The sequence below is a fragment of the Tinamus guttatus genome, unplaced genomic scaffold, assembly GCF_059628265.1.
Source record: "Tinamus guttatus ecotype Peru unplaced genomic scaffold, ASM5962826v1 Tinamus_guttatus_pri_ptg000004l, whole genome shotgun sequence".
Lineage (NCBI taxonomy): Eukaryota > Metazoa > Chordata > Aves > Tinamiformes > Tinamidae > Tinamus > Tinamus guttatus.
In genome coordinates this window covers 17,332,207-17,359,630 of record NW_028288538.1, presented here as the reverse complement: position 1 = coordinate 17,359,630, position 27,424 = coordinate 17,332,207, and the positions used below count along the sequence as shown (strand labels likewise).

Genomic DNA, 27,424 nt, shown 5'->3' with positions numbered 1-27,424 from the left:
CATCGTGACCTGCTCATCATGAGATATTTAGTCTTGCTTTTCTGGTTATAAATTGTGTGTATGTATTTCCATGAGCCAAGCAGTTTGTTAATTGAAAAGTTATGTACATCCCTTAAATAATTTACATGGCTCTGTTCGAATCAACAAGCCGGGGACTGTTGACGATCACTTTAGAGAAGGTACCGCAGAGGGCGGCTCCGCCGGCGCCCCACGAGTGACGAGATGCGTTTGGCTGCCAAGCGCCTTCCCGTGGGCCCGCGCGAATCCCGAATCCCGCGCGAGCCTTGCGGAGGCAGCGGCCGCCCGGACGTCCGCGGGGCTGCGCAGAAGAGCCCCGCGCTTAGAGCTCCTCCAGGCTGTGGGCAAACACCACCCCGAACTGCAGCAAACTGCTGGCAAAGCTGAACCTGGTCCTTGGTCCACTGCGAGCTTTTGTTTCCTTGGCCTAAAGTCTCTCATGTTCTCTTCAGGTGAAATTGGCCCTTAAACCAGCATATCTTCATACTTCCATGAAATACATACCCACATAATTATAAAAATATATATTTTACATATATATATATATATATTCCTGCATTTCTAACCTTTTCCTCTCTTGGAAAGACAATAAGTGAGATCAAATTTGAGCTTTTCTTTAAGATGGAAAAAAAAATGGACACATGGCAAATGCTTCTTTTGAACTTGATAATGAAAATATTAACAGGTGCAATTCATAGACCCACCTAAAGACTTTAACTGCCAGCTTGGTGAGCTGCATGATGCTGCCTTTGCTTGTGTAATGTCTGTTGCCCCCTTACTGTTGGAAAATAAACCGGAATGATACTGAGATTAGTAGATGGAAACATACATTTGCAGGCCTTCAATAGGTTAACAAATAAGTAGAAGTATGCTAGCATTTGCTGGTTGCAAAACTAGAAAGAATAAAATTTGAGAAAACCTTTCTATGCATACTTAAAATGCAACAAATTTCAATCTCGCATCAAAACTATGTCAGGTGAGTTAGCAGCCGGATTTTTATTTATTTATTTCTACACAGGCATAATGTTTTTCTCATCCTGTAGAATGTGTTGGAAGTTTGTGTTCATTCATTGAAATCCTTTCCTTCCTGGCATACCTGCTGTTACCTGTTACAGCCTAATACAAACCTACGCTTATTAAGAATTATGAATTGAGACATTCTTATTGTTACATTTTTCATTGTCTATATATATATATATATATATATGCAAAATTACATGGATTTTTTTTTTACTTTATTTTCAAATTGCAGATGACATACAATTCTAAATCACTATCTGAGAGAGAGCTGCTGCCAAGCACTCCTTTCATTCATGTGTATTGTTAATTTTCTGCATGTAAATTCTTTTTTAGGTTGTTTTTCTTTCCACTTAAGAGTAACTGCTAAAGGCCAGAATCAGATTATTTTTATTCTGGTACATAGATAAATTCATACAAATACATGTAGGCCTGACCTCAGAATCAAAAAGCAGTCATTGTGGTGTAAATTCTTACCAGGCTCTTTCTGCAATCTGACTTTCTAGAACTGATATTCTTGGGGCAGGTTTTTAAAATTTTTAATTGAAGCACTGTATAAGTTGTCGTTTAAGGCCACCTTTAAACGTAAAATAGCTGAAAATTCTAAATGAAGCATCATTAGTGAATATAAAATATGTGTAACGAACGCTGTAGCGTAAGTAGAGATCCAACATCTAAAAACGAGTTGCTTGTTACATTTTTCTTCTCCAAAGCCCAGTGCTTAACTGGAGTCAGGGTTATTGACAAACGGCCTATGAAATATTGCTCATTGTACAATATTACTCAGGTGCAATTGATTGAATTGGGTTTAAGCTGTTCTGCATATCTAGAGCTACTGAAGTAGTTTTTCCTCCCTGTTTATTGCCTGGGCTGTGTTGCCATTGGATTTGGATGCAGTGCTGCTCCAAGGTGACGGTCTGCCCTGTGCAACCAGCTGTGGTCTCTCTCGGAGGCTCCTGCACTGCAGTAGCCAGGGTGGCTGCACAGTTGTTTGCACTGACCATGACTGACTGTAAACGCGTGGGCACTTAGGTGCTTCCCAGCTGGTTAAATCCCCTTTAATTTTCAGTCTCCGTAGAGCTCAACCCTTGTGACTGCGTTACGGGAGTGCCCAGCTGGAAGATTTTACAAGTTGTGGAGAAGGGGAAACGGTAGAGCCTGTATGTCCATATGAACATGTGAGAGTCATCTCCAGGGTGCTGACAGTCCTCCTTGTCCATAATAACTCAGCTGTGTGGAGAAGGTCTACCCTGCAGGTCACTCTGCGGATCTCAGAGCTGCTTAAAACACCCACCCTCACCCTTGCTGTTCTAGGTGGAAACCTGACGACCAGCAGCTGGCTGGAAAAGTGCTACAGGTGGCTCTGAGCTCTGGGAATCTGGGCATTTCCAGTGCCCAAGGTGTCACTCAGGGGTGCAATGTAAAAAAAAAAAAAAAAACCACCAAAAGTTAATGTCCTTTTCCTTCTTTTTAGTGTGGTGACTTTAAAAAAGGAAGCCAGAGTGCTAATCTAGACTAAATACTGAAATAAGGCTAGGATAGGAGAAACAATGATGGGCTCTAAGTACTTTGAAGTAGGGAATTAAAAAAGTAGAAGCTTTATCTGCACTGTCTTGCCCTCCTGGGCTATACAAGCAGCTTCCATTTCTTTAGCTGATTAGTTATTATAAAGGAGCTCAGACATCTGATAGATGCTTTAGAAAATGAACACTTCGCAGACTGTTTTTGAGTCAAACCCAGCACTTTGCATGCAGAAAGCACAAACCACCAATGTGTGGGGATGAAGAATACAGTGTAACTGGCCTAATGAACAGAAGAGAGCACTGTCGAAAGCTTCAGAGAACTTCCTATCTAGGAACTCAATGTTTGAAATGGTCATGGGTGGGAAGGATTCTCTGTTTATGAGGAAATGAAAACATAAATAAGTTTTCATTGACAGAGCTTTGCTTGTTAACTGAAAACTAATTTTTTTTTCCTGTTAACACACAAAAAAAGGAAATTGCACTGATATACAGCTGTAGTTGTGGTGACACGAGTCAGTAGGAGTTGCATTCTCCACTGTATTAAAAGTGTGCCTAAGTGCTTTACTGGACTGCAGCCATATATTTCGGCATCTCGCAGGATTAAATCCTAGATGCTGGGCGCAGCTGAAGAGCTTAGGGCAGCCCTGCCCAGCAAGGCCTCCCCACGCCGGGGGGATTCGCTGCTGCCTCTGTCATGGCTGCGAATCGGCTCTTCAGCACCGTTTTGTTCAGCAGCTGGGCCAAAGGAAGCAGGAGGCAGGATGTGACCCAGCACAGACAGCATCAGAAACAGCAGAACGCTGTTAGGTGTTGGATGAGCCAAGTGTTTGGGCACTGCTTTATTTTCTCCATTTTTTTCTCAGTGCTTTGGAAATACTTGATGCTAATTCCTTAAGTCAGTTTGTGTAATTGTGCCTTTTGATTGGTCAGTTAAACTGTTAAACCTGTGTTCAGAAATAAAAATATGGAACTTTTTAACATTACTCATTCATAGACTGTGTTCAAGAAGCAGCAGTTCTTCTTCATATGATTAACAATCAACAAAGAAAATGAACCCAAAAAGCTTTCCTAATTATACTGTTAAATTTTAAGATTTCTTATCCCCTGTTTGGTATAATAATCAACAAGCAAAGTAATACATCATTTTACAAGCATCCCAATTAATTTTGAACATAAATCTTAACAGTTTTTCACACTCTCCAATTAATTATTTCTTCCATAAAAGAGCTGATCTTTCATGACTCATTGAATTCACATAAACGGAAGATATTCAGCATAGCAAGGAGTTCAAATATATCCATTTTACATAAAAAGGTATTTGCTTCTATGTCCTATTTGACTTACACAATGTAAAGAAGTAAAATTGTTCCCAATTTATATTAATATATGCTTTCCCCAGTAATCGAATCAGGAAAATCAGTGTTGCAATAAATTTTTAATTGCAGTAAGATATATTTATTTAAGAAAGTAGGAAGGCAGCTTGATATTAAGGCATGAACTTGTGTAACAAAGGATTTTAAAGCACAGCCCTAAAATATACATTTACCTAGAAGAAAAAAATACATATCTTCTGATTATAATTGCAAATGAAATGCTGTAGTAAAAATATTACTAAATCTTTTAAGAAGTAGGTTATATATCATTTTGTGCAAAAGAAATGAGTAGCATTTGTTAGTAAATTTTACAACTTGGTGTTCCTAGCACAAAGTTGCCACATTAATTTGATTTATACATTATAAAACGTAATCCATCTATTTCGCTAGGCAATTAGAACCATTAGGTGTGAATTATTTTAGTCAACATAAGTAACTGGAGCAACGTAATATTATTTTTCCTATTGAGCCTGAGTGAGCATCTAAAGACTTCTCACTTGCTCACTTGGCTCGGCCCCAGCAGCAGACTATTACAATGAGTTTTAAGTACCAACACAAGGCTCGGAGCTAATGAATAATGAAGAAATGTGCATGTTGTTCTTTGTCACCAAGTGTTACCAAATCCCTGCTGATACCTGTTCAGGGAGAAACAATATTCAGTGACCTTACTTACCAAGTAGAAATGATTTTAACTTGGAATGAAAATAAAATTGCAGCCAATATTGATCCCTAGTTACAGCGTTGAAAGTTGCGCGCTGTCTTATAAAATTGCCTTGGCTGAAGCCCGCTGGTGTGTAGAGTCCAGCACGGTTAAGCACAGGGCGTCTGGCTAACAGCCACATGTCCCTCTCCACTGCCACTCTGGTCTGTACAACTGGGTGGCTTCCATACACACATTTCATTACTCTTCTGGCAGTTTCTGCCTGATTGTAACAGGAACTTCACCTGGTCACCCTCCTTAACTGGCTCAAGCAGCTGTGTGCAACCCTCCTTGCTTACCTCCACAATCAATAAAATGTGTTCTGAATTAAATTAGGCAGAAGCTGAGAAGCACAACTGGGTTCCTTGTAGACTGGAAAAAAAAGTACGTACAGGAATGTAAACCCTTTTTTTCATGCCAGAAATACTTTAATGCTCATATTCAGCACTGCTAGAACATGTTACCTCAGTATTATTTTTTGCTTTCCTCATATGTAGCTTTCTAATTGTGTCTATACAAATGTTGATTATGTTTACTGAATTAATTTTTTTCCTTCTATTTTGCTTTACTTAGGTTAATGTTCCAGATGACCATAATGCCACTTCAGGCAGAAGTGCAAATAAGCAGGTATTTGAGGGTCTAACAACAGGACTTCTGAGAATAACGGCTGTGATTTTTGGATGTCTGATCTCCAGCTTTCCAGATCGACACAACCACTACAATTCACTGAAGATAATACAGGAAGCGAAAAGCAAATCCTCACAAACCGAAGCTTTCAACAGCAGAGTTCAAGACCTGATCAGGTTAAAGAAAAAAAACATATTTAAACATATCTGAACTTTCCTTTATCACAGGAGAAGAAAGTTACAATGATATAGAAAAGGAAAAATGCTTAGAGTAGTATACGTGTACAGTCGGAAGACAACCAGAATGTTACATTCACAATTCAGATAGAAATACAGGGAATAGATTTTGATTTCAAATCTTCAACTTGATTTTTCAGTATTCACTTTAGAGAATGAGCTGTGCTTTCTGTATTTATCTGTCAGTGGATTACGAGTGTCTACAGAAGGTAATGTGCTAGTTTAAGTGACCTTCTATAGATGCATATTTATTTATATTAATTTTCAGAATTTGTTTATGCATCCAAATATACGGCCAGTCCAAGTTATTCTGACCTGCTCTTCTCTTTGCTCTTGACTCATGTGTTTTTAGTGAGCACTAGTAGCAAATATCACTCTAATAGTAGGCTTTTAAGTAAATCATTCGATAAATTCAGATAACCCCAATATTAGTCTCTTCCGTATGTAGAAAGTTATGCAAGTCCATATCTAGTTATTATCATTTATTCATAATTGCTCGTGTTGCTGATGGCAAGCCTTAGCAGTAAAGACTAAGGTGGAGAAGGCAGTTGGTACTTCTGCCTTTTTCATGTCCATTGTCACCAGGGCCCTGTCCATGCTCAGACAGTCTCGCTGTTTTCCTTCTGGGTCACCCGTCCCTGCTTCTGCCATTTGTACCTTGCTGTTTACATTTGAGGTTCTTGCAGGAACACTTATTTCATTATATGCACTTTGTGGTTTGCTTTTGGTTTTCTTCCCATGCCTTCCCCCAAGTTTGTATTTTTTTCCTCAGATTTTGAAGGCCCAGCACTACTTATATTTTCACAAAAGTTCATAGAGTCTGGTCTCATCTCTTTCTATTTTGGGACAGATTTTATGGCATTAGATTTTTGTCATATGTAGATCTTCTCATTTTTAATTCTTAAGAGGAAACTCTAGATTCTTCTCATATCATTTCGAGCCTTGGGGAATTTATTTGTCTTATCTATCTTTTTTGGAAAGACTGGGGCAAATAGTAACTTCAGTTTTTCCACAAGGTCTGCCTCTTCTGCCAGATTCCCTCCTTGACCAGTTTTCTGCACTATCCTCTATTTTTTTTTAATCTTTAAATCATCTTTTACTACCTCACTTCTGTTTTCAATTTCTTGTTTTTTTCATATTTATGCTGTTTTAATATACTAATGCTTGTTCTTTTCAGACCTCTGTATGCATGATATTTAATGCAATACTTCATAATACAATCTTTCTTATAATTAGTTACTCTTTGCAATTCTTTTATTGGTTCAAATAGACCTTTTTAATCCTTGTGCTTTTAATGCTGGCACCTAATAGTTTGTTTTTGCACCTTTTTTCTCTTTTGTGTCCTTTCCTTCAGTTGTTTTCCTTACTTATCTTAGAGTTGGTTTCCATAATTTCCATATTTTCTCTAGTTCTCTATGCCAACTGTGTATGCACATTGCCTGTGCGATCCTGCATAGCATACATGTTTTCACATAAGTCAATTATAAGTCAATATATAATGTTATAAAGATTATCCAGTTCTATTAATCTGATTTCAACTCTTATAAAGTAGGTACTATTTAATTATAATTTTCCTTTTGATGTATTTTTCTTGAGCAAAATTTCAATCAAAATAACTCAGTAAGCTCTAACAGAGTAAAAGAAAATGCATTGTTTTGCTCATCTTGTGATATTCTAATTCTGTGGTTTAAAAAAAAATGAAATGAGATTAGAAAACATTTTTTTTCTGGCTCCTTGCTACCCCCAAGAGTATGAGTATTTACAAAATACGCAAAAGCTAGCTTGGAAATGCTAAACAGAGTCTCAATAAAGAAACTTAATTTCTGCAGGATTCTGTCCACTTTGGACATAATCCAGTTGTGGACTGCCTAATTTGGGAAGGAATTTCCCGTAGTTAAGCCTGGCAGCATTTGTAGATAGATATCTTTTATTAGATCAGCAGTACAACTGGGACAAGGATTTGGGTGCTGCTTTCCAGGTACTCCTCTGATCACAGCTTTTCCTGCAGTTTTCATTTCGAGCTCCTAAGGAGGAGAGAGAGCTCATACATAACTGAGGAGACAGTGATTTTAAAACTCCTGCATCTTTTATTGCCGGAGCGCGAAATGAAGCCGCGCAGGAGGCAGGGGCCGTGAAGGGGAACGGCGCGGTCTCTTATTTGACAGCTGCATGCAGAGCTTGGGAATGGGATCCTTATCCAGCCTGCGACGCAGCGTTCCTGTGCAACGCTACACAGCATCACTTTAATGTTTTATGCTTGCTCATTAATTTATAAGTCCCGACTCTAGGGCTGGATTTCATTTTTCAGCAGTGCTGAGCACCTTCAGCATAGAGTCAGTGGGAGCTATGCATTCCAACATATGATTGCTAGGTATTGCTAAATACCGCTAACACCAACATGGTAGGTCTGCCAAATTGAACACACAAAATCAGTGTGCATTGATTAAATGGTTTGTGCTTCTGTTTCTTAAGCAGTATAGGCACTATAAAGCTAAAGAAGAATCCCTTTCCTTGTCATTCTTAGTGCCTTTTAAATCAAGGAAGCAAGACATGTTTATCCAGTAATGTGCTCATTCTGCTTAAATCCTAGTTTCACTAATAAATGGTCGAGGTAGTCATCAGAATGTTTTCAGCCCCTGCAGAAATGGAAGTTGTGCTGGTCTGCTGGTGTAACGTGGCACAGGGAGCATCGGTCCCCACTGCTGCGCTCTGTTGTATCACGTCTTTGTCTTGAGCTGTGCTGAAACTTGCACACCTCGTCATCTGCAGACTTCCTACAGTCTGGTATGGTGCTGTTGGACACCTCAGAGACAGCTGGAGGAGGAGGAAAGCAAAACACAGTTGTCATAGATGCAAGTGACCTCTAAAACTTTATTGTTCTTGGGTAACCCATCTCCTCCCCAAACAGGTTTGGAAAGAGTGTGAAATTTCAGGCTGTTGCACCCTCCCCATGTATGAATGGGAGGGTGGGAGGTCTGCTTAGTGATATTTGTGCTGAGCAGACACCTGACACTGCAGCAAGTGCAGGCAGACCCCTAAGCTAAGAAGATACATGAGAATCCACCTCGGTCCTTCACCTGGGGCACTCGAAGGGATCTGATTATAAACGGAGAGTGAAAGGCATGATGACAAGGTAATAGCGCAATTAGGAAAAAAGAGAGGGGGCATTTTAAACTAGTCCAAAACAGGCAAATTGTATTATTAATGAGAATCTTTCACCTCCAGGTCATTGTATCGTGTGTCCTTTTGCAGAGTTGATTAAAAAAAATCTTCTTTTGGGAAGATTGAGGGAGAAAGAGGAAAACTGATTACCCCTCACCATCCCACCTCTTTTTTGGGAAAATTAAGACCTGATGCATAAACAACTATCTGGTCATCACCTGGGTGGCAAAGGGTTAGCCAGATTACTGCAGTTATGCTGCTGCTGTTAAATTATCTAAGAGATGAAGGGAATACATTAGAGAGTTTTGACATTCCCCTCATCTGCATGAATGCTCCCAGGTTTTGGCCCAATAGACTCCAAATTCTTATCTGTTGCCAACTTTGCCAAAAGCCCGGCCACTTCTACCCCTCCGTATGCAAGCGTAGATGTAAAGGAAAGTGGGCACTGAACACATCTCATGCTTCTCAGTCTGTTAGTGGAAATGTTCCTCATCCATCGTTTTATTCCTTCTCCTGTTGTTATTTTCTTCTATTCCACGGAGATTTCTAACACTCAGCATTCCTCTGTGACTGTAATATGTCTAGCTCTGTTCCTGGAATTACCTGCCCATACTGGCAAACTTGTTTATCACCTGTATGATTAGGCGGATTTCTTAGATCAAAATCTGTAAGAAACCTAATGCTGGCAGCCTTTCATGTTACTATATAGAAGAGTCAAGCCAGTGAAGCTTACCTAAGCAATCGGTGTGTAACTAATAATCTTTATGTGTTTTCTAAGTGTTTTTAACTGCTAGGCTTCAGCAGTTTTAAAAAGCCTTTCATCTGACTGCAGTCAGATTTCTTGCTTTGTACTCAGTGTATTTTTATTCTTAATTACTTTCATTGCTCCCAATAGCTTGGTGTCAGGAGGGTAGACTTTGGCAGAAAATGCAGCTTCTAGCCCTAAGGAGACATTAATCTCTGAGCAGCAACACTGTCTAAAAATTACTAAATCTTAGAAGTCCCTGGTTTTCCAAAATTGGACTGTAAGCTATTTGTGGGAATAGTAATTTTTTGTAAATATTTGTGTAGCTCCTAGGGACAAGCATTATCTACTCAAGATTATTTATTATAAACATTATTATCATACCGTGGTCAAATCAGTGTGGAGATGACAGTATGGATCATCTAACCAGTTATGTCCCTATCTCAAGGAGCTTACACAGGCAGTGTCTGAGAGAGGGTTTGACTAACAAGTAGGCAGAAGACCTGGTAGGTTGGTTTTAAAATAGTAATGGGTTGGCTTTTGTAGACTCTCACTGTAAAATACTGTGAATCAGTTGATAGTGTCAGGAAGGCATCTTAGTTGCCCATGTCTCTTTAGTCAGGTGGAGGGTAAAGACTATCATAGCAGGTTTTTTTCTGATTTTGACTTTTTCCTCATTTGATGAAGAAAGCACAAAGAAACATGGAAGGGAAAGGAGAGAAGGAGGTGACTGAGGCTGGGGAATTTGTCTCCCTAGAGAAAGTTGATCTCATACAAATCGCCAGCAGGAGTGACTGAGCAGGAGCAAGGTCTAAGAAGTTGAATGTTTGTGGGAGAGAAGGGCAAGCGCGTGAAGTTAGGTGACATGGAAGGAAAAATGATCTGTGTGCTTGGTGCTGGATGGATTTGAGAGGTTAAGGATTATACCTGCATTCAGAAGGACAGGACAATATAACGATCGAAGTGTGAAGGAGCTTGGTGCACACAGACAGCTGTTTGTGTTAACGTACAAGGACAAATGACAAAATGTTTAACTTAGCTTTCCAATCTCCTGGAAATTTGAACTAAAAGCTTCATACATAGGAAAACATGATGGTCTAATCTACTCTGATTAAAAAAAGAAAGAGGAGGCTTTTTGGTTTAAGAAAGAAGCAAGTCACTGCTATGCTTTTCTCTGCCCTGAGTTCTGGTTGATCTGCTGAGGAGGCAGATCAGATTGATCTGCTGTAGGTTGCTACCTGCATGTTCTGCTACTCTCTTAACTGTTGCCAGTGTTTTAAAAAGAAAAGAAAAAAAGATAGGCAGTAGTTATGATGATGTATGTATTGCAATAAAATGTTATCTGGGTAACATCATTGTCTCTGTGAATTAGTGTGTTCTAGGAAGTTTGTCTTTTCATGTTAAAAAGAAGTCATGCTGCAAATCATTAACTATGGCAAAATTCCGTTATCCTTCTAGGAGTGATATGATAAAAAAAAGATAAAACAAACATTTACATTCATCTTTCTTGAATGATATAATACAAATTGTCCTACAACAGATAGATCTCCTAACAAAAACTACTGATAGTGGCAGAAAGCCAGACCTGAAGTTACTATAGTTTGAACTGTTTTATTGAATGCTTTTAGAAAAAAAATTTAAATAATCATAACTTGCATTTTGCCTAGTTTGATAGTAGCGAAGTAGAAATTACTGTATCAGAAGTGATATGGGACTATCTTTAATGCAAATTTTTATCCATTTCTAGCTACATGGTGAACATAGGATTGATAGACAAGTTGTGTTGCTGCTTCCTCTCCGTGCAAGGCCCCGTTGATGAGAATCCCAAAATAGCCACGTTTCTGCAAAACGCCACAGCTGTGTTGCATGGGATATGTCAGCTCTGCTTTGCTGTCAATGGGAGGTAAGTGCCCTTGGTCCATCATCTCTAGCATGTTCAGCTGCAAATGTTGCATTTGTGGAACTGAGCTTCCTGAATAGGCCAGAAACCGGAACTGTTCTTAGTCACACAGCAAGAACTGCTAAGGAATCAGTGCAGGAAATTCACTCCCATCACCTCCTCACTGTTGGGCTGTAATTAGTTACCTGCATTGAGTCTCGATTCTTGTAAGTCATTTGTCAGAATTGCAAACTTTATCTTTCTTACTCATCATTACAGAGAGGGTTTTATCACTAGTAATTTTAAGTGTCCAGTCCTTCAAGAGGTATTTTATTATCAACTAAAATCAACGCTTAATTGACTTGTCTCTTGAGTAGCCTCGCTCAGCTTTTGTTCTTTAAAATACTGCTGTCAGTAAGGGAATTACATTTTTTTGTAAAGTATTATTAGATTTGCCAGAGAATTTTCTAATACAAAATTCTCATTCATCTCAACCTAAGATATATTTTGGGGGTGGGAGCATGTTTCTGCCTGGGTTTCTGCCAGCAAATCTGGGCTTCCATAATTTACAGCTCTAGGACAGCCTGACTACGTGGAATGTATTCTATAAACTCAAAGATTTCAAAGCTTCCGGGTCAACAAACTAGAGCCACCAGCATCAGACTGTCCTGGAGTTCAGGAGGTGACAGTATTGACAAGTTTAAAATGGATCTCTGAAATGGAAAAATGACGCTGGGCATGAAGAACAAGATTTAATAAAATATTAAATAAGGAACAAGGGTGCAGGTAAGAGCCGCTGATGGTAGCTCAGGGGCACAGGCACATGGAAAAAGAACTGCTAGAAATATGAGCCCAGAGAGACTACCCAAACTTACTGAAATTTCCCTTTCTGAAAGCTGCCAGCTTGGCATTTTACATTCCAAGGCAACGCTGCCAAAAGTCAAATGCACGCTAAGAGAGTCGCCCTTCTCTTAGTGGAATAGTAGTTATGGCCACATGAGTGAATAATGTAACATTAGGAATTTCTGAGGCTGGCACAAGCTTCTCAAAATATTAGAGATATTTGTATCTCAAAATAAGATAGCACTGTGTAGGTGGTACTTTAAAGAAAATCTGTGCTGTGTATCAGAGTAAAAATTTTGCAGGATTGAGCATTTTTCTTCAATTGTACTGCCTGATCTTAGCACCTGCATATAACAGCAATGCTTTTAATTTTATCCCAAGGTGCAGATTGTTCGTGATTGACTGTGGTTCATTTGTGCATGAAAAGAAACCAGAGGAAAGAACTTGCAGATTTTAAAACTGTTGTCTTTCACCTTCAGATCAAAAGCTGTGGTGCAACTGGTTTAAAAGGCAGCTGAAATTAAATGTCTTTCATCCCCTAAACCTGCTCTCATTTGAGAAGTGAATGCAGGGCTTACTTCTACCATGTTGCATAACTACTTACTGTTTGAGGTGATTTAAATAGAAAAAGGTGTTGCTGAACACAGGTTAGGGAGGCTGAAACAGGGCGCAAATTTACTGAATTCTTAAATCTGTCATAATACAGTAATGTGTGTTGTATGATACATGATCTACAGCAAAAAAAAAAGTGCAGCCTTTATTTGTGAGAAGTACAGATGCCTCTCATTCAAGGTAAGTAGTAGGATAGCAGTGGAACCTGCCCATAATCTGGTATTTTGGATTCTCCAGCTCAATCCAACATGCTTGAGCACCAAGAAAGCATGCCATATTATGCACCTCTGTACATCAGAGTAACTGTCTACTCACTCTGGTATTAATTAATTTGAAGTTGTTTTACTGTTTTACTTAAACAAACAAAAGAAAACTAATAAGTACCACCAGTTCTCTGACTCTGTAGCATCAAGGGAAGTTTTGCCAAAAAAGATATTAGTGTATTAGGCTTTCAACATTATTACAAGAACAACATAAAATAATTGTAAAGAAAATAACAGAATTAGCTGTAAAGATCACAAAAATTATTTTTGCTGGTGAACATAGTGAACTTTCCCTACTGATAATGAAAAAAATACTGTTTTGTGTTAAAATAAAGAGAAAATCATGACAAAGCATGAATTGACCATACAGCTAAATAAATAATATATGCCTGTATTGGAGAAAAAAAATGAAGAGCAGCAGATCTGCAAAAATAGGCATTAAATGATGCCAAAGCTAAGGAAACTGTTAGACTTTGCTGGGAATGTTCCAGGTCACAAGTTTAATTTCCTTTAAAGTGGCCAATATTAAGAACAGCCTAAGATGTATCTCCCCCCAAGATTTTTCCCACATACAAGGTGGGTGGGTTTTTTTTTTTTTTTGAGCTAGAAGTTCTTGCATACAGTGAAAAAGTGTTTGTGTCCTGTAGCTCTGACAGGTCTTTCTTCCAGGAGTGTTTCTAATTACTTGCAGGTAAACTCATGTGTACAAAATATGTCTAAGCCAAGCTCTAAATTGATATCCCATGTTTATTTGGACATTTATTTCATAGAAACTTTCCTTTGTATGCTAAGCAGGGAGGAGATCTCAGGTGCCTGGGCTCCAGGTCTCCATCAAGAACTTCTCAGCAGACTACTGATCCTTCTCTTTCTTTTCTCATTTCTGTCCTTTGTTGTTCTTCTATTTTCATGAAGAGTCCCAGGTCAGATCAGTTGTAGGCAAGATGTCACAACGGTACTCTTTAGCAGAGAATGGTCTCAAATGGTGACATACATGTTTGTAGGTGTATGACAGATCTACAGGAGAAGATGAAAATAGTGGGATTAAACTAAAGTATATTTTTAGTCCCATGGTAGGTGTTTAAGAAAGAAAAGTCCAAAATCATGCAGCTAGATATAATAAAGGAAAATCCTGCTAATGTGGTTACATAAATTGACAATTTTTCAATTCTAATATCATAAAAAGTTATTGAAATGAAGTTCCATTCTGAACATATGTTATAAACATATCCTATTATAAGAGAGGGATTTTCCTCTTCATTTACTGTCAAGGTCTTTAAAAAGATATAGCTTAATATTGATCTTGCCTTTCAAATGTTCATTTTTGATACTGACTAATAAATGCTTGACAGATTCTTTTGATTTAAGATTTGCTTGGATGTGATACCACACTTTGCAAACACCCTATAATATGTATAAAAGGTGGTTTGTTGAAATCGTTGTACATATGTGGACCTTATTTTGAATATTTTTATATGCTTATGTAAGAACCAGGGAGGGTGACTTGGGACCTCCTGTTCAAAGTCCTGTCTTATGCTATGTTGCATCCATTACTAGCAAGGGAGGCAGGAGCTTGGTTCTCACCAATGAGTTTTTAAAAGATTTCATATTTATGCATATACATATGCATATATGAGAGTTGAAACTAGGTCATTGGCCTTTATTGTATAAGGAAAGAAAACATAAAGTGCACGTGTGTATCAAGCTCTCTCTATTTGCTGAGGCAAAGCTGACACCTGACAAGCCTGACATTTGCTATCAAGACTTAAGAACTGTGGCCTTGATAATACTTAGGTTTTTCTGCTCGTTTTTGCAGGTAACAGTAGGTGGTTTATTAATATGGAATAAAGCAAGTTATTAAATAGACTTTTCACAGAATACTGCTAGAAACGGATAAATAAACATGTCTTGCAAGTTGTGCCCAAATCTAGGTGCTTAACAGCATTCAGGATGGCAGCTGTCTTTTCCAAAGAGTTTTTACTGTGGCTAGGGGAAGCGCAAGGCAAGCAGCGCATCGCTGCGGCCGTGCATGCGCCGTGGCGGCAGGTGTGAGATCCCGGTGGGAGCTGGGATAACACTGCAAATGATCCCTGAGATCAAGGCGCTTCTCGGGAGCTCCTCTGCGAGAAAGCCCTGCCTTGCCCCGCTGCAAGGGAGGTCTGCGAGCTCCCTCCTCGGAGCACGCGGCACCTCCTCAGCACAATGGGCTTGCGGCTGCCGAGCTGCCGGGCCGGAACGCTGCAGTTTGGCAGGGCTGGGGCCAGGGAAGGCGCAAGTGCCGCGTCCCAGCATGCGAGGAAGCGGGCCGGGAAGCTTCATTCCCGGGATGAAGATCCTGCCCGTTGCGGCTGGCGGGCGCTGCGAGGCAGCTCCCGCGCCGGCCCTGCGCGCCCCTTCCAGCGCAGCACGCAGCGTGAACCAGGGAAAAAATTCTCTTGAAATTACTAAAATGTTTCAAATCGCCCATTTTGCGCAGCGCTCTAGTTCATAGCTTGTTTAGTTGCTGGTAACATGAGTTGTAATAAGGTCTGACAACCACTAAATTCTCATTTATACTTTTTTAATTATTACTTTTTACTCTTTATTTTGACTTTTTTTCCTAAATAGAATAATTTAGAAACAGAAATGCAGATGGTAGTTTTTAAACCCTAATATTAAAAAAACTACAGATTATATTCTAAGCCTTTTGAAAACTTATGTTTCCATTTGGCTTCATGTTTTTAATCAAGAGTATATATTTCAAATATACAAACATTATAATGTATACCCTAAGAGGGGCTGGTCTGCTTGTTAGCTCAGTCAGTTTTTAAAACAATATATTTTCAAATATAAATAGTTTGTTCATATCGATGCTTGCCGAAATTGCAGTTCTGTACTTGTTCTGCAGAGTATGCTGTTTCTCATCAAGCTGCAATAGAATTCCTGTTTATAATAAATAGTGGTGTATTTTAAGCAGTGAAGTATCACTGGTTAATATCTTTCTATCCTGATATATCCCCATTTTAGTATTTTTTTAAAAAACTTTTTTCAAGTCATCTGAAGCCTCTACCAGACTGCTTTATGGCAGCATCTGATTACTGTAGCAGCAGCCCGTAGTGAAGATGGGCTGCCTTTCCATAAGGTTTTTTGAAGAACCCTGCAGCTTTTTTGGCTGTATAACCATTCACCTGTTTCCCTGGGCCGCTCGCGGAGGCAGCAGCCCTGAACACGTTGCTCCCCTTCGGCGCAGCCTCCTGCCCCGGGCGCTGCAGAGGGCAGTGCCTCGTCAGGGGCTTCGTGCGGTGGCTGGTGGCAGTGCAAGGAAACGTCAATGCTGCAGTGCTGCTAAATGCTGGGGAGGGACGCGTGTCCTCCAAATCTTTTGCTTTTTGCACAAATCTGTGCCCGTTTGCAGAATTCTTACCATCTGCTCATTTGTTGCTCTGTTTGTGGACTCCAGAAATGAGGCAAATTTGTATTTTTACCTGCTCATTTTGGGTGGTTTGCTTATATTTATTTCAGTCTGTGTCCTGGCAGTTACCACTGAATTTTCACAGGGCCTACATTTGACTAAAAAGGATTTGAAATCTGCTAAGTGTATGAAAATCGCTGTTTTACAAACTTGATCAAAATCACTCAAAGCAGCAGACATGAAGGTTCATGCTTTATTTCCTTACATATCATATACTTTTTTCTTCTTTAAAGCCCACAACCAGTATGAATAACGTCTTTTACCTTTATATTGTAAATATTTAGGCTTCAAGTGGTTATAACTGACAGTTAAAAACAACAGGAGCCAGTGGCATGTTCGTGTACAAATTAACTGTAATACAGACAAAATCAAAAATAAACATTTCTAACAGTTTCTTCAATTCCACAGGAGTTTTTTTTACCAGCCAAACCTAGCAGCCAAAATGACTTTTTTTAATAGCTTTGTCCTGTGGCATAACCCTAAAATTCCTCTTTTGGAGGGTGTGTGAGTGCGTGTGTGTGAGAAAAAATAATGCTCACATTTGAAGTCAGTTTTGCAATTGGCTTTTTTATATATATTTTGATTAATTCACTGCTCCAGAGCAGCACAAAACAGTAAAAGAATTTCATCCAGCTATATAAGCTTTTTCATATGGGACTGTTTAAAAATAATGATGGAGTGAGAGCCGAAAGGAAGCTGGCTTTAACCTATGGTAAAACTGGTCAATCTTCTCTTTGCAAATAGTCACAAAAAACGCTGAGAGGTATTGCACACAGTAATTAATTTGGGGTTATCATTTGATCATGAATATTTATTCCTTGAATTTTTTCCTGTTGTATACTTTTGAAAAGCCTAAAATAGAACTGAAATAAAGAAATGGCATTTGCAAAGGGTGCTGCGCTATCATGTGCTACTATGGAAATAAATATTCTAGTTACTTGAGAGTAGTTAAGGAGAGTCAGCGTACTTTGGCTACTGCATGTTACATAATTGGGCATTGAAAACTACTTTTGAAGGCCTAAAGGGCCCTCCTTAAGTGCCCGGCGGTGGTGCCGGGGCCGGGCGCTCGCGCGGCCTCGCTGGCAGCTCCAGCAGCCACCGCAGCTCCGCGCCAGGAATCTGCCTCGCGCCGCGCGGGCGAGTCGGGGCGATGTTTCAGGAAGTCTCTCTCTGCCGCCTCCGTTTAAACACACTCCCTTAAAGCCCACGGCGCTTCAAAATGAAGATCTTGTGCACAGGGTTCGGGCAGAGGAAAAGGAGAGCAGTGTCAGAAGCCCTTGCGCAGCGTAGCCCTGCTACACACAAGCTGAGAGCTCCTGTGGGCCTTCTGCTTCTCTTGTTCTTTGCAAGGGAGCTGAGGATTGCTTGTTGCAAACCACAGGTTCTATTTTTCCAGGAGGTAAAATGGCATAAAATCGCAATTGTAATCATTGTGCTTTTTTCTTTCAACTTGTTTTTTCAATTCTCATTATCTGTATTTGGAACGAGCTCCGCACCAGCAGCACCGCGAGGCCATCGCCGCTAGGTTTGTGGCACGGTTTCCTCCAAAGATCCTCGGGAGTCCCAGCGGCTGTTAAAGGCAGCCTGCATTAAACAACTGCCTGTGCTGGAACCCGTACAGTAAACGCAGACGCATTCGTCTCCCGCTCCGGGCAGACCTCTGGCTTGCCGAGCCGGCAGGGAAGCAATCCGTGTGCGGCGCAGTGGGATCGGGTCATGTGCAGCGCCACAGCCGCCGGGAAATGGCCACCCTTCCTTGGGTTTTGTTTGCCCTGTAGCCAAAAATGTGATTTCTGCTTTCCGGGATTTATGAAGCAGTGAGGCAGTCGTGTGGTTCTTCTGCATAACGTAGCTACCCCTGAAACTGGACGTGGGATAATTCCTGAGGTGGTAGCAGCAGTGCTGCACCTAACGTTTTGTTTTAGTAGCTTTGGCTGATCACATGTGGGCTGTAAATAGGAAATGCTTTTAAGAAAATAAGCACTAATTTCAGAAGAAAAACATTGCTTACATACATGATCTAACTGATAAAAAGCAAAAATGACTCATCTGAGCAACTGCTCTCTGAATAGAAAGATATGAAAGAGTGATAAAAGTCAAGGACTTGCTCATATGGAGAATTGTCTGCAGCAGCCCTGTTGTGTTGCCCTTCCCGTGCACCCAAGGTGGACGGAGCCACAGGAGGCATCCGCGCAGGTGCCGAGGTGCTTAAGGGCCGGAGAGCTAAAATAACCTCCTTAAGTCTGTGTCTCATCTCCTTGCCGGCGGCTCAGCCCCTGCGCAGCACGTGTGGGAAGTCGGTGCCCACGCGGCTGCGGAGCGACGGTGCTCAGGGGCGCCCCGTGTCCCTGCCGCCCGCCGGCTCTTCTGAGCCACCAGGTAGCACCAGGGTACCTGGTGCCTGCTCGCGCTTGTGGAGAGTATTCACAAGGCAATGTGCGAGGTGCTGGCTTTGCAGTTTGCTCTTGTAGCTGTGAAGTGCGATTGCATGCAACTGGTGTTTTTCATGCTCTTTAAATATCTAAACTGTGTTTGGAATTAGTAGCAAGGCATTCTTTGGGATGCGGAAGATGCAGCTGTTTTATTCCACTCTGCCCATTTCTCTCATTTGTCTCCTCTGTCCAAGAAACAAAGTTATTTTATTACAAGTAAAAAATTTCCTTGATGCTCCTGCTGTTGGGTGTGATGGTGCTTTCTTATTTCCCTTTTATGCTTTGCTAGAAAATGAGAGAATGACAGAACCCAGATGATATTAACCGAAGGCTGGTAGTGACTCAGTTCATGCTTTCAGTTTGCACCACTGAAGACAGGGGTGTGTAGCACGCACACACACACACACACACACACACACACAGATGCAAGGATGTCAGCATCCTGTGCGGGGTGCCGGGTGCTTCTGGCATTGACACTGAAATTCTCCTGTGGAGCAGTTTTGATGAAGGAAAAGCTCCTTCCTAGTCTGGTCAACAGGAGTGCTCACAGTCCCCTAGTGGTCCAGTATTTTCTTTTTTAAGCTGAGGTCCTCAACGCTATAGGCTGTTTTCAAATGCAGTTCATACCAACTGTGTCTGTATTTACAACTTCCTTATTTCCTTCCTTTTCTCATAACAAATAAAAATTAAAGGATGCCCTCGTGTAATTTGTCCTTCCGTGACATTTGCTTTTTCTTTTATCACCTGTTACAGTTTCCCTTGGTTATTTAGAAAAAAAAAAAAAAAAAAAACCTCAATATGTGTAATCTCTTTTAGTTCAATAGTATTGATGCTTCTTTCTTTCATTCTTTTTCTTTCTTTTTCTTAAGATGGAAACATAGTTGCCACATTTAGAGGTGCATGTACTATGTTTTCAGTGTTACTGTTGGCTGTATCTTATTATTTTATTGTTTCCTTTGGTTGCTGTGATAGATGAATTTCTTCAAGCTTCCCTAATGAGGTTCAAGTGCTTTACTTGACGGCTTAGGATTAGAACACATAGGATGTAAAATTTGTTCAGTTTCATTTCTTTCGCATTTGCCAGAGTACTACACGTTCATCCAGCTTCCCTAGTTTGCATCTAGGGTAGTCCTAGTCTTGCATTTTCTCTAGTAGTGACTGCCCGGCATTGTTTTCTAGATTATTAATAATGTGAAAAAACAGAGACTGTGCAAATCATTGAGGCATTATCTTAAATGCTTTTGAAAGTTTAGATGTGAGCAGGAATATCCTGAGTCATCTGTCTATTCTCCTGTATATCCCAGACAGTCAAAAGCTTTCTGATATCCACTGCTTTACTTGCCTGCCCCAGAGATCCCAAAGAGGCCTGGCTTCGTTTGCGCGGGCTCTGCTCCTTTCCCTCAACCATTTCAAACTCACGCTACCGTACCCTTTTCCATAATAACATCTGACAGAAATCGCAAATAGCATGGATTTAGTAGCTGCTCAGCCCCTTCCTTCTTAAATTCTTGCAGAAGTACATGATTAAGATCATCTGGTCCTAGTAACGTCCTGTGCTGGGTAGGTAGGAGGTTTGTGCCTGGCACAGAGGGCAGGAGGGACCTTCTCCCTCTGCAAGCTCCAGCTACTGCTTAAGGAGATGAAGGAGGGTTGGGGCTGCTGAGCTTCAGGACAGGCTTGCGTGGAGCCCCCAGAAGTGCCCCCAGGCCTCTGGCTCTAAAGCCCTGTGGTCTCGTCCTGGTATCGTGACCCCATTTGGGAATCAAAGACTCCAGAGTGCGTGGAGAGAGATATTTAAAACAGAGCAACACTGCAATTAAAGAGAGCACAAGATAGTGCTCAGATTAGGGAAAGTATTTTGTGGAACTACTGTGGTTTCATGACACATTAGACGTCAGCTTTTTCCTTTTAAACTTTCCTGTTGCTTGGTTTCCCCCATTTGACGTCTCAGAAATCCAACCTCCCCGTGCAAAGAGTTATCCCTGGGTGCTCATATCCTCTTCAGACAGTTTAATGTTTCTCTGACAGATCTTGGAACATATTTGACAACACGCGCCAGGATCCCACAGGACTAACGGCCGCTCTTCAGGCTACGGATCTGGTGGGTGTCCTGCACATGCTCTACTGCGTCCTCTTCCACGGGACCATCTCCGATCCAACCACGGCCAGCCCCAAGGACAGCTACGCCGAGAGCACCGTGCAGGTCGCCATTCAGAGCTTACGCTTCTTCAACAGTTTTGCTGTTCTTGATCTGCCTGCTTTTCAGGTAACTGCTCTTTGAAAACGCACGTTCAGAGGGAAAATTTCAATCATTGCCTATGTTTTAGCAGACTGAGTTTTGTTGTTTTTAAGGTCTTTGTTTAGATGCTGACTTTTGTCATGCATAAAATTGCAAATTATTTTTGTTTCGGCTCTGTAAATATGGCTAATGAAGGAGTTTTTAACCAAAAGGTGGATATTCAGAGTACATGAAATGCTGAATATGATTTTTTGCCTTCTCTGTTGAAAAACACTCATTTTCATCTTACTAATTTTTACATTTATTAAATCTCAAAAATATAAAAGACTTCAGTATCAAAAAGGAATTCTTCTCCTGTGGAAGGGCTTGCATTACAAGCATGGTTTGCATTTCTTTGGCGCTTTCGGTGGCCACTCGCATTTAAGATGATACAACTGAAGCTGAAAATCACTTGATATTAACATTTTTCATTCAAATACAGTTTTGTTGACAAAATCTCCTGAAAGTTTAACTCTACATGTATTTATTCACAAAAAAAAAACAGAAAGATTTTATAGAAAAACCTCATTTCTTACATATCTTTGTAGAAAGAGATTTCTAGTGCAAAAGAATCATTTTGCCTTACTAAGAAAATGTAAATACTAATGTATTTCTCAGATAAATTGGCAAAGCTGTTGTTTTGTTAATATAAAACACCTGTCAAAAACCACTGCTTTGCAAAATATTATTTAGCAACATTATTCTTGTACAATTCATCAAAATAGGTTTCTGTTTCGTTTAATGTGTAATTTGTATACAGATTGCACCACAGACGCCATCTGACATGCATTAAAGTCAGCAAGTCCTTTGCTTGAGTAAAATGTAGCATGTCTCCTTCAGTTGCCATTTCTTGACTTTGATTTTTAGTGTGTTTAATATCTGTGATACAGCCACGAGCAACCTGCATGTGGCAACGCCTGTCTGTGTAGAGTGAGCTGCAGGCTGGAGGCCAGGCAGCTTTCATGGGGCACGGCTGTAGCTGTTGGAGTTGCATGCGCAACAACCCTTAACTTTCACAGTTAACTGGCTTTTCTTTCTGTAAGGCAAGTGTTGCAGTGTAGTGCTCTTGAACAGCATGCTCAGCATGCCCCTTGGCTTCGGAACGGGATCTTTATTTGCAGGTGCCGGTATTACACGTGTGCCCCAAGGATGCACTATACACCAAGGAGTAAAACCAAACTTGGAACAGTGGCACCTTACAGAGCAGCCAGGGAGACCGTTGAAAAATGCCCCAGCTGACGGGCTGTCCCACAATATCCCAAGAAACCACTATTAATTCATAAAACGTGCCAGGTTCCTCTTTCACTGTCTGTGATCCTCGCTCTGCCAACTACCATCATATCTGAGCATTTACAACCAACATTAAATCCCAAATCCTGTGAGTTTGTTCTGTGTACAGTTCTGTAAGATGATGGTTACCACGTAAAGTGGAGCACACAGGTGACAAGTTACCAGTGTGAATTAGTTCAGTTCAATGGTGCAGGTCCCATTCACTGGAGCATCTGATTTACTGTCTGAATTGTAGGCAAAATCCTGGTTTTGATGTAGACCTAGCAACTACCTGTTTCATTGTGTTAGTATGACTGAAAAAAACCCCAGAAGATTAACATCCATCCTGACCTTGTGTACTACAGCATGCTACCAGAAAGCGGAAGGAAAAGATGTAGTTTGTATATGGCCTGATTATTATCTCTAAGGAATAGTTTTATTGAGTATTACTGAGACTATAGAATAGAGTTTTTTGATTAACAGAAGGGGTCTGGTGTTCTAGAGTTTGTATTAGCACAGATGGCTCATGGGGATATATTTCATTTAATTTGACAGTCTAAACAATTGAAAGATGGTAGTGAGAAACGACACAGGAGCCTGAACTGATATTAATTCTGGCTAAAAAGGAAGCATAGATTCCTTGAAAAATTAGTTTAACTTTTATACACAAACTCAGGTGCCCTTTGGCCTGTTGTTATCAGGGAAGGTTAAACACAGGGCCAAGTCACAGCGTGTGTGGACAGCACTGGTTAAGTAAAGGCTGGACCTCCAAACGTGGCATTCACATGAGCTGAAGCAGTAAAGAGTCACTGAAATATGTGTTAATTTTTGAAAGTATCCTAACTTAGAAGAGCAATTCAACGTGGAAAGTACCATGGAACTGAACCTATTTTAATTGCCAAGGTTTATATGCTTCCTGCCTAGATTTTGAGTACACTAAAACTAAACTGCACTAGTGGGAATATATGGGCTTATTGCTGACTGCAAGGTATAAAGTCAAGAAAACTATGAAGTGAAAGAGATTTTTTGAGGCCTGCACTGCTGTTTCAGTAGAGTTCGTAGACTGTCATGCTCTTTATGCTAAAGTTTTCCCCTTTGACCTTGTGTCGTTCAGTCTGTTTGACATGTTTATTAAATAGAGGCTGTAGGCTGCACAGATAAAATCTAATTCTGAATCTCCACATTACAGCAGTTTGCCTACTTTTTAAAAAATGTCCCCCAAAGTCTTGCAGCTGAGTGTTCTCTTCTTTTGGATGCTTCTAACTTGTTTTCAATGTTTGAAAAGTTACTAGTTGTTATTAATCTTCTCCATTCAGAACATACGGGATATTAATGAAAAATGTACTTTGATGTTTCGAAAAAAAAATCTCTTTTGCTAATTACTAAGAAATATTATTAGCATTAAGTTTTCCTGGAACATGTTATGCATGTCAAATGAAATGGGTAACCTCATGCTCTGCTGAATGTCCTCTAAGCAAAATTCAATCTTTTGTGTTCTAAAATTTGAACTTACTGTATGACTTTTAATATTAGAATCCTTTTCGTCGTAATAAGTTACTAAAGAAAGAAAGCTGGTTCTGCCTTCCTCCAAAAAAGTCATTGCAACAACGAGGATAAGACTTGATGGGGAGGAGAGTCTGTGTGATTGTTGTATGGGTGATTTGTGTAATTCCTGTAACATGCCACTAGATTGTAATTTCTGTTTTGTTTTTCTCAGTCCATTGTGGGTGCGGAAGGACTGTCGCTCGCCTTCCGTCACATCGTCAGCTCCCTGCTGTGGTACTGCTCCCAGCACACCTGTGAGCGGCTGCTGCATGAAGTCATCATTTGTGTGGGCTATTTTACTGTAAACAACACGGATAACCAGGTAGGGCAAGGGGAAAATGGGCTCAGAAGTTGTCATGCACATATTTAGTCATGGATCCTACGAAAGGCGTAGTCCCCTCAACACTGTTTTGGAAGCTGTTGGGGTGAACACAAATACATGCATTTGCCAGATACAAGCTGGAGTTGCATCTTAGCACAAAAACTTGCATTTTACATGATTGTAAGCAAACTCGATGTTTGTATGCAGACAATGATGCTAATACTGTGTGGATCATAGTTAGCCTTACCCACCACCAGTATAGGCGTAGCAACCAGTATTTTTAATTCCAGATGAACTCCAATAGAGTGTGGTTAGGTGACTGCAGTAGCTTCTTTCAAAACCAGCTCACGTAGCTTCTTAAACTGTTCTGCAGTGTTCAGTCAAGGCATGTGCTCAAGTGCTGATGTCCCCAAATCTCTGCGTACCCGGAGAGCTCACTGAAGCTCTAGCTGTCCTTTTACTTGCATCTTTGGTAGTAAAACACATACTCTCTCAAAAAAAAACAGTGGAAATGCCCCTCTAGCTGCCTTGACTGTTGTCCACTTTTGTTAATGGATGCAATGGTCTCTCATGCTGAAAAGAATAGCTTATAAAATTATCCAGATGTAAAACTTCAAAACTGTTTCAAATCGTTCAGTCTGAAAACTTGCAGTTTCCTTGACTTGCGCACAGCCTCTCAGGGACTGGGTCAAGGCAGAGGTTGGCACTTGCTCTGTATCTTTCAAGTATGTGGACTTGACTCTGGATGTGTAAAAACTGCATTATACAACTTTAACCTTTGGCGTGATTCAATGGACTGTTATATTTTATGACATTATTTGTTTCGCTTGTAACCTTTATTTCTAACAGCCGGTGCCGATTTTTGTTGTGCGGAGGCAGAGGGTGTTCAGAGCAAGAGGCTCAGTCCCCTCCATTAAGCCAAAGAGCAGAAAAATGTTTCCACTTGTCAGCAAAGGTTTAAACAAAAGCTGCTTGACCGTGATCCTGCAGTTGTTGACTATAATTGGAACATTATAATATCTTAAGGCTGACAATGCTGTCAGAAATATTATATAATTATATAATATAATTATATAGTAATGTTTCTGTGGTTTTGGCCCGAGCCTGGGGGAGGATGCTACGGCCTTGCTGCGCTGTGGAGCCAAATCCCTTTTGGGATCTTGAAGCTGCCTGGCTGCGGGTCCGGCCGGGGGCCATCGGCCCCTCCAGAAGAAACCATGGTCTAAAGTCCCGCAGGAACAGGGACGGCCTCTGGGCAGTATTTTTAAGATGTTCCTGCTGAAACTCCGTGCGATATTACCGCGATTTCCTGATCCCCGCTGCTCGGCGCTGCTTTCGCTGGCATCCCAAAGTGCCAGCAAACAGTGTTGTCTTTTCTCTCCAGTTTAAAAAATGTCTTTTCTGGCACACATCTATAAACAGATGTGATTCATTGCAACGAGGACATGCCGCTCCAGAAACGCCAGGAAGAGGAGAGGGATTTCCTCCCCGAGATGTCGGCCCGACAGCCTGCGCCAGGGTGCGAGCGGGCGCGGGGCCAGGGCAGCGCGCAGGCCGGGCCGCGCGTGCGTGCGTGGCCCCGCGGGCCCCGTGCCCGGCCGCGCCGCAGCCCCCTGCACGCGCCCTGCCGCTCGAGCTCCTGTGCCCTCCCTCATGTGCCCCTGGGTTGGGTTAATTTGCTAGGTTTTCAGGATAGCTTCCTCAGCTCTGGGAGACAAGCTTAGGTCTGTGTTAAAACAACCACAGCATGTCAGTGCTTTTTAGATAGGAAAAGCAGCCTTTTATGTGGCTTGCTTTGGTGGCACCATCTCAAGCGATGCCGTGGCAAATGTAACTTCTTATTTAATTTCTCACATTCCCATTGTATAAGCTTTTGATGGGGAAAATGCCGTTTCTGTTTAGTTTTTTTGCTTAAAAAAAGTTCTTCTGTGTTCCAATATTTGATGGGAATTAACAAACAAAAGGCGATGGAGAGGTCTGATCAGTGTGGAAGCTTGTACATCCACCGGTGGGTTCAGGTTGTGCTCGTAGGCAAGAGGAGATTGTGCTGTTTCAAATCACTGAAGTTTTGTAAAGCTTCAGTGTCATTCACTCAGGTACTTGCCAAATGTTGGAAAGATCATGAACACACTATTTTTGCTTTTACTACAGGGCAGATGATGAAATTTGTTGACGATCATTATTTTCAGGTGTTGTTAGTGTTGTGATTTCCGATATTGACGTGGTGCCTTTCTGGAAAAAGGCAGTGCTTTCTATTCACTCATGTATGGTTTAAATTTTTCCTTCTTGTTCAGAGCTTCTAAGTTTTTTCTTTCATTGTTGATCATCTGCAGAGTCCTACTAAAAATAAAAAATCGGAGTCACAGTGAAAGCTTTTGAACAGTAGGCTTGAACTCCTGGAAGGAGTTGCAAAATAAAAATAGATACACCAGACTACTTATGAAACCAAGATATTCATAGAGCAGCCTGGTAGCCAGGTTTTTTTTTCCTCTGTAAATTTATATTTCTTATTATTAGTTTTAAATTTTCATTCCTGTCTACTCTCAGAAAAATAGCATATAGTTGTTTCAAGATTTCTGTGTGCCTTTTGGGGTTCCTTTTTTTGGCCACATGTAGAGATAAAATGTCCAAAATGAAATACTGGGGTAAAGAATTAATTATTCAAAATTTTGTAGTTCACAGTTTGGAGAATAGATGGATTTCTGAAAAGGAAATTTAACAGTCTGTCAACCTCAACATTGACCTTATTGAAGTAGCACTGTGATTTAAATGAGTTATTACCACTGCGCCGTCAAAATAATAAAAGGGCAATTTCCTAAATATTTTACATTCATAGAAGAAAATCTACCCGGAGCATCATGCGCCAGTCATTTAATGTAATACGGGTTTGTCCGCTTTTATTGCACTGCCTGTAAAACTCTCTGCACTTAGTTGAGCAGTGAATTAAAAGGGAAAGGTCTTTTCGCCCTCGGAGCTGCACGGTTCCTCTTTCCGCGGAGCTGCAGGGGCCGGGACGGGAGCGGGTGCCCGGACGGGGCCGCGCTCCGCTCGCTCCTTCCCTCCCGCAGCCCCGGCGGATCCCGCGGGGCGCCGCGGAGGACAGCGCATCCCGGGGGAGCACATTCCTCCCTG

General features: G+C 40.9%; 1 protein-coding gene across 1 annotated transcript in view; it reads left to right on the top strand.

The window, feature by feature from the left end:
- The window catches only part of SCAPER (S-phase cyclin A associated protein in the ER), a 129,650-nt gene that overhangs the window by 86,460 nt on the left and 15,766 nt on the right, over positions 1–27,424 (top strand). The window contains exons 26-29 of the mRNA XM_088520634.1: positions 5,205–5,434; positions 11,149–11,304; positions 20,907–21,144; positions 24,143–24,292. Of these exons, the coding sequence (XP_088376760.1) occupies positions 5,205–5,434; positions 11,149–11,304; positions 20,907–21,144; positions 24,143–24,292 (774 nt within the window). The remainder of the gene's footprint in view (positions 1–5,204; positions 5,435–11,148; positions 11,305–20,906; positions 21,145–24,142; positions 24,293–27,424) is intronic.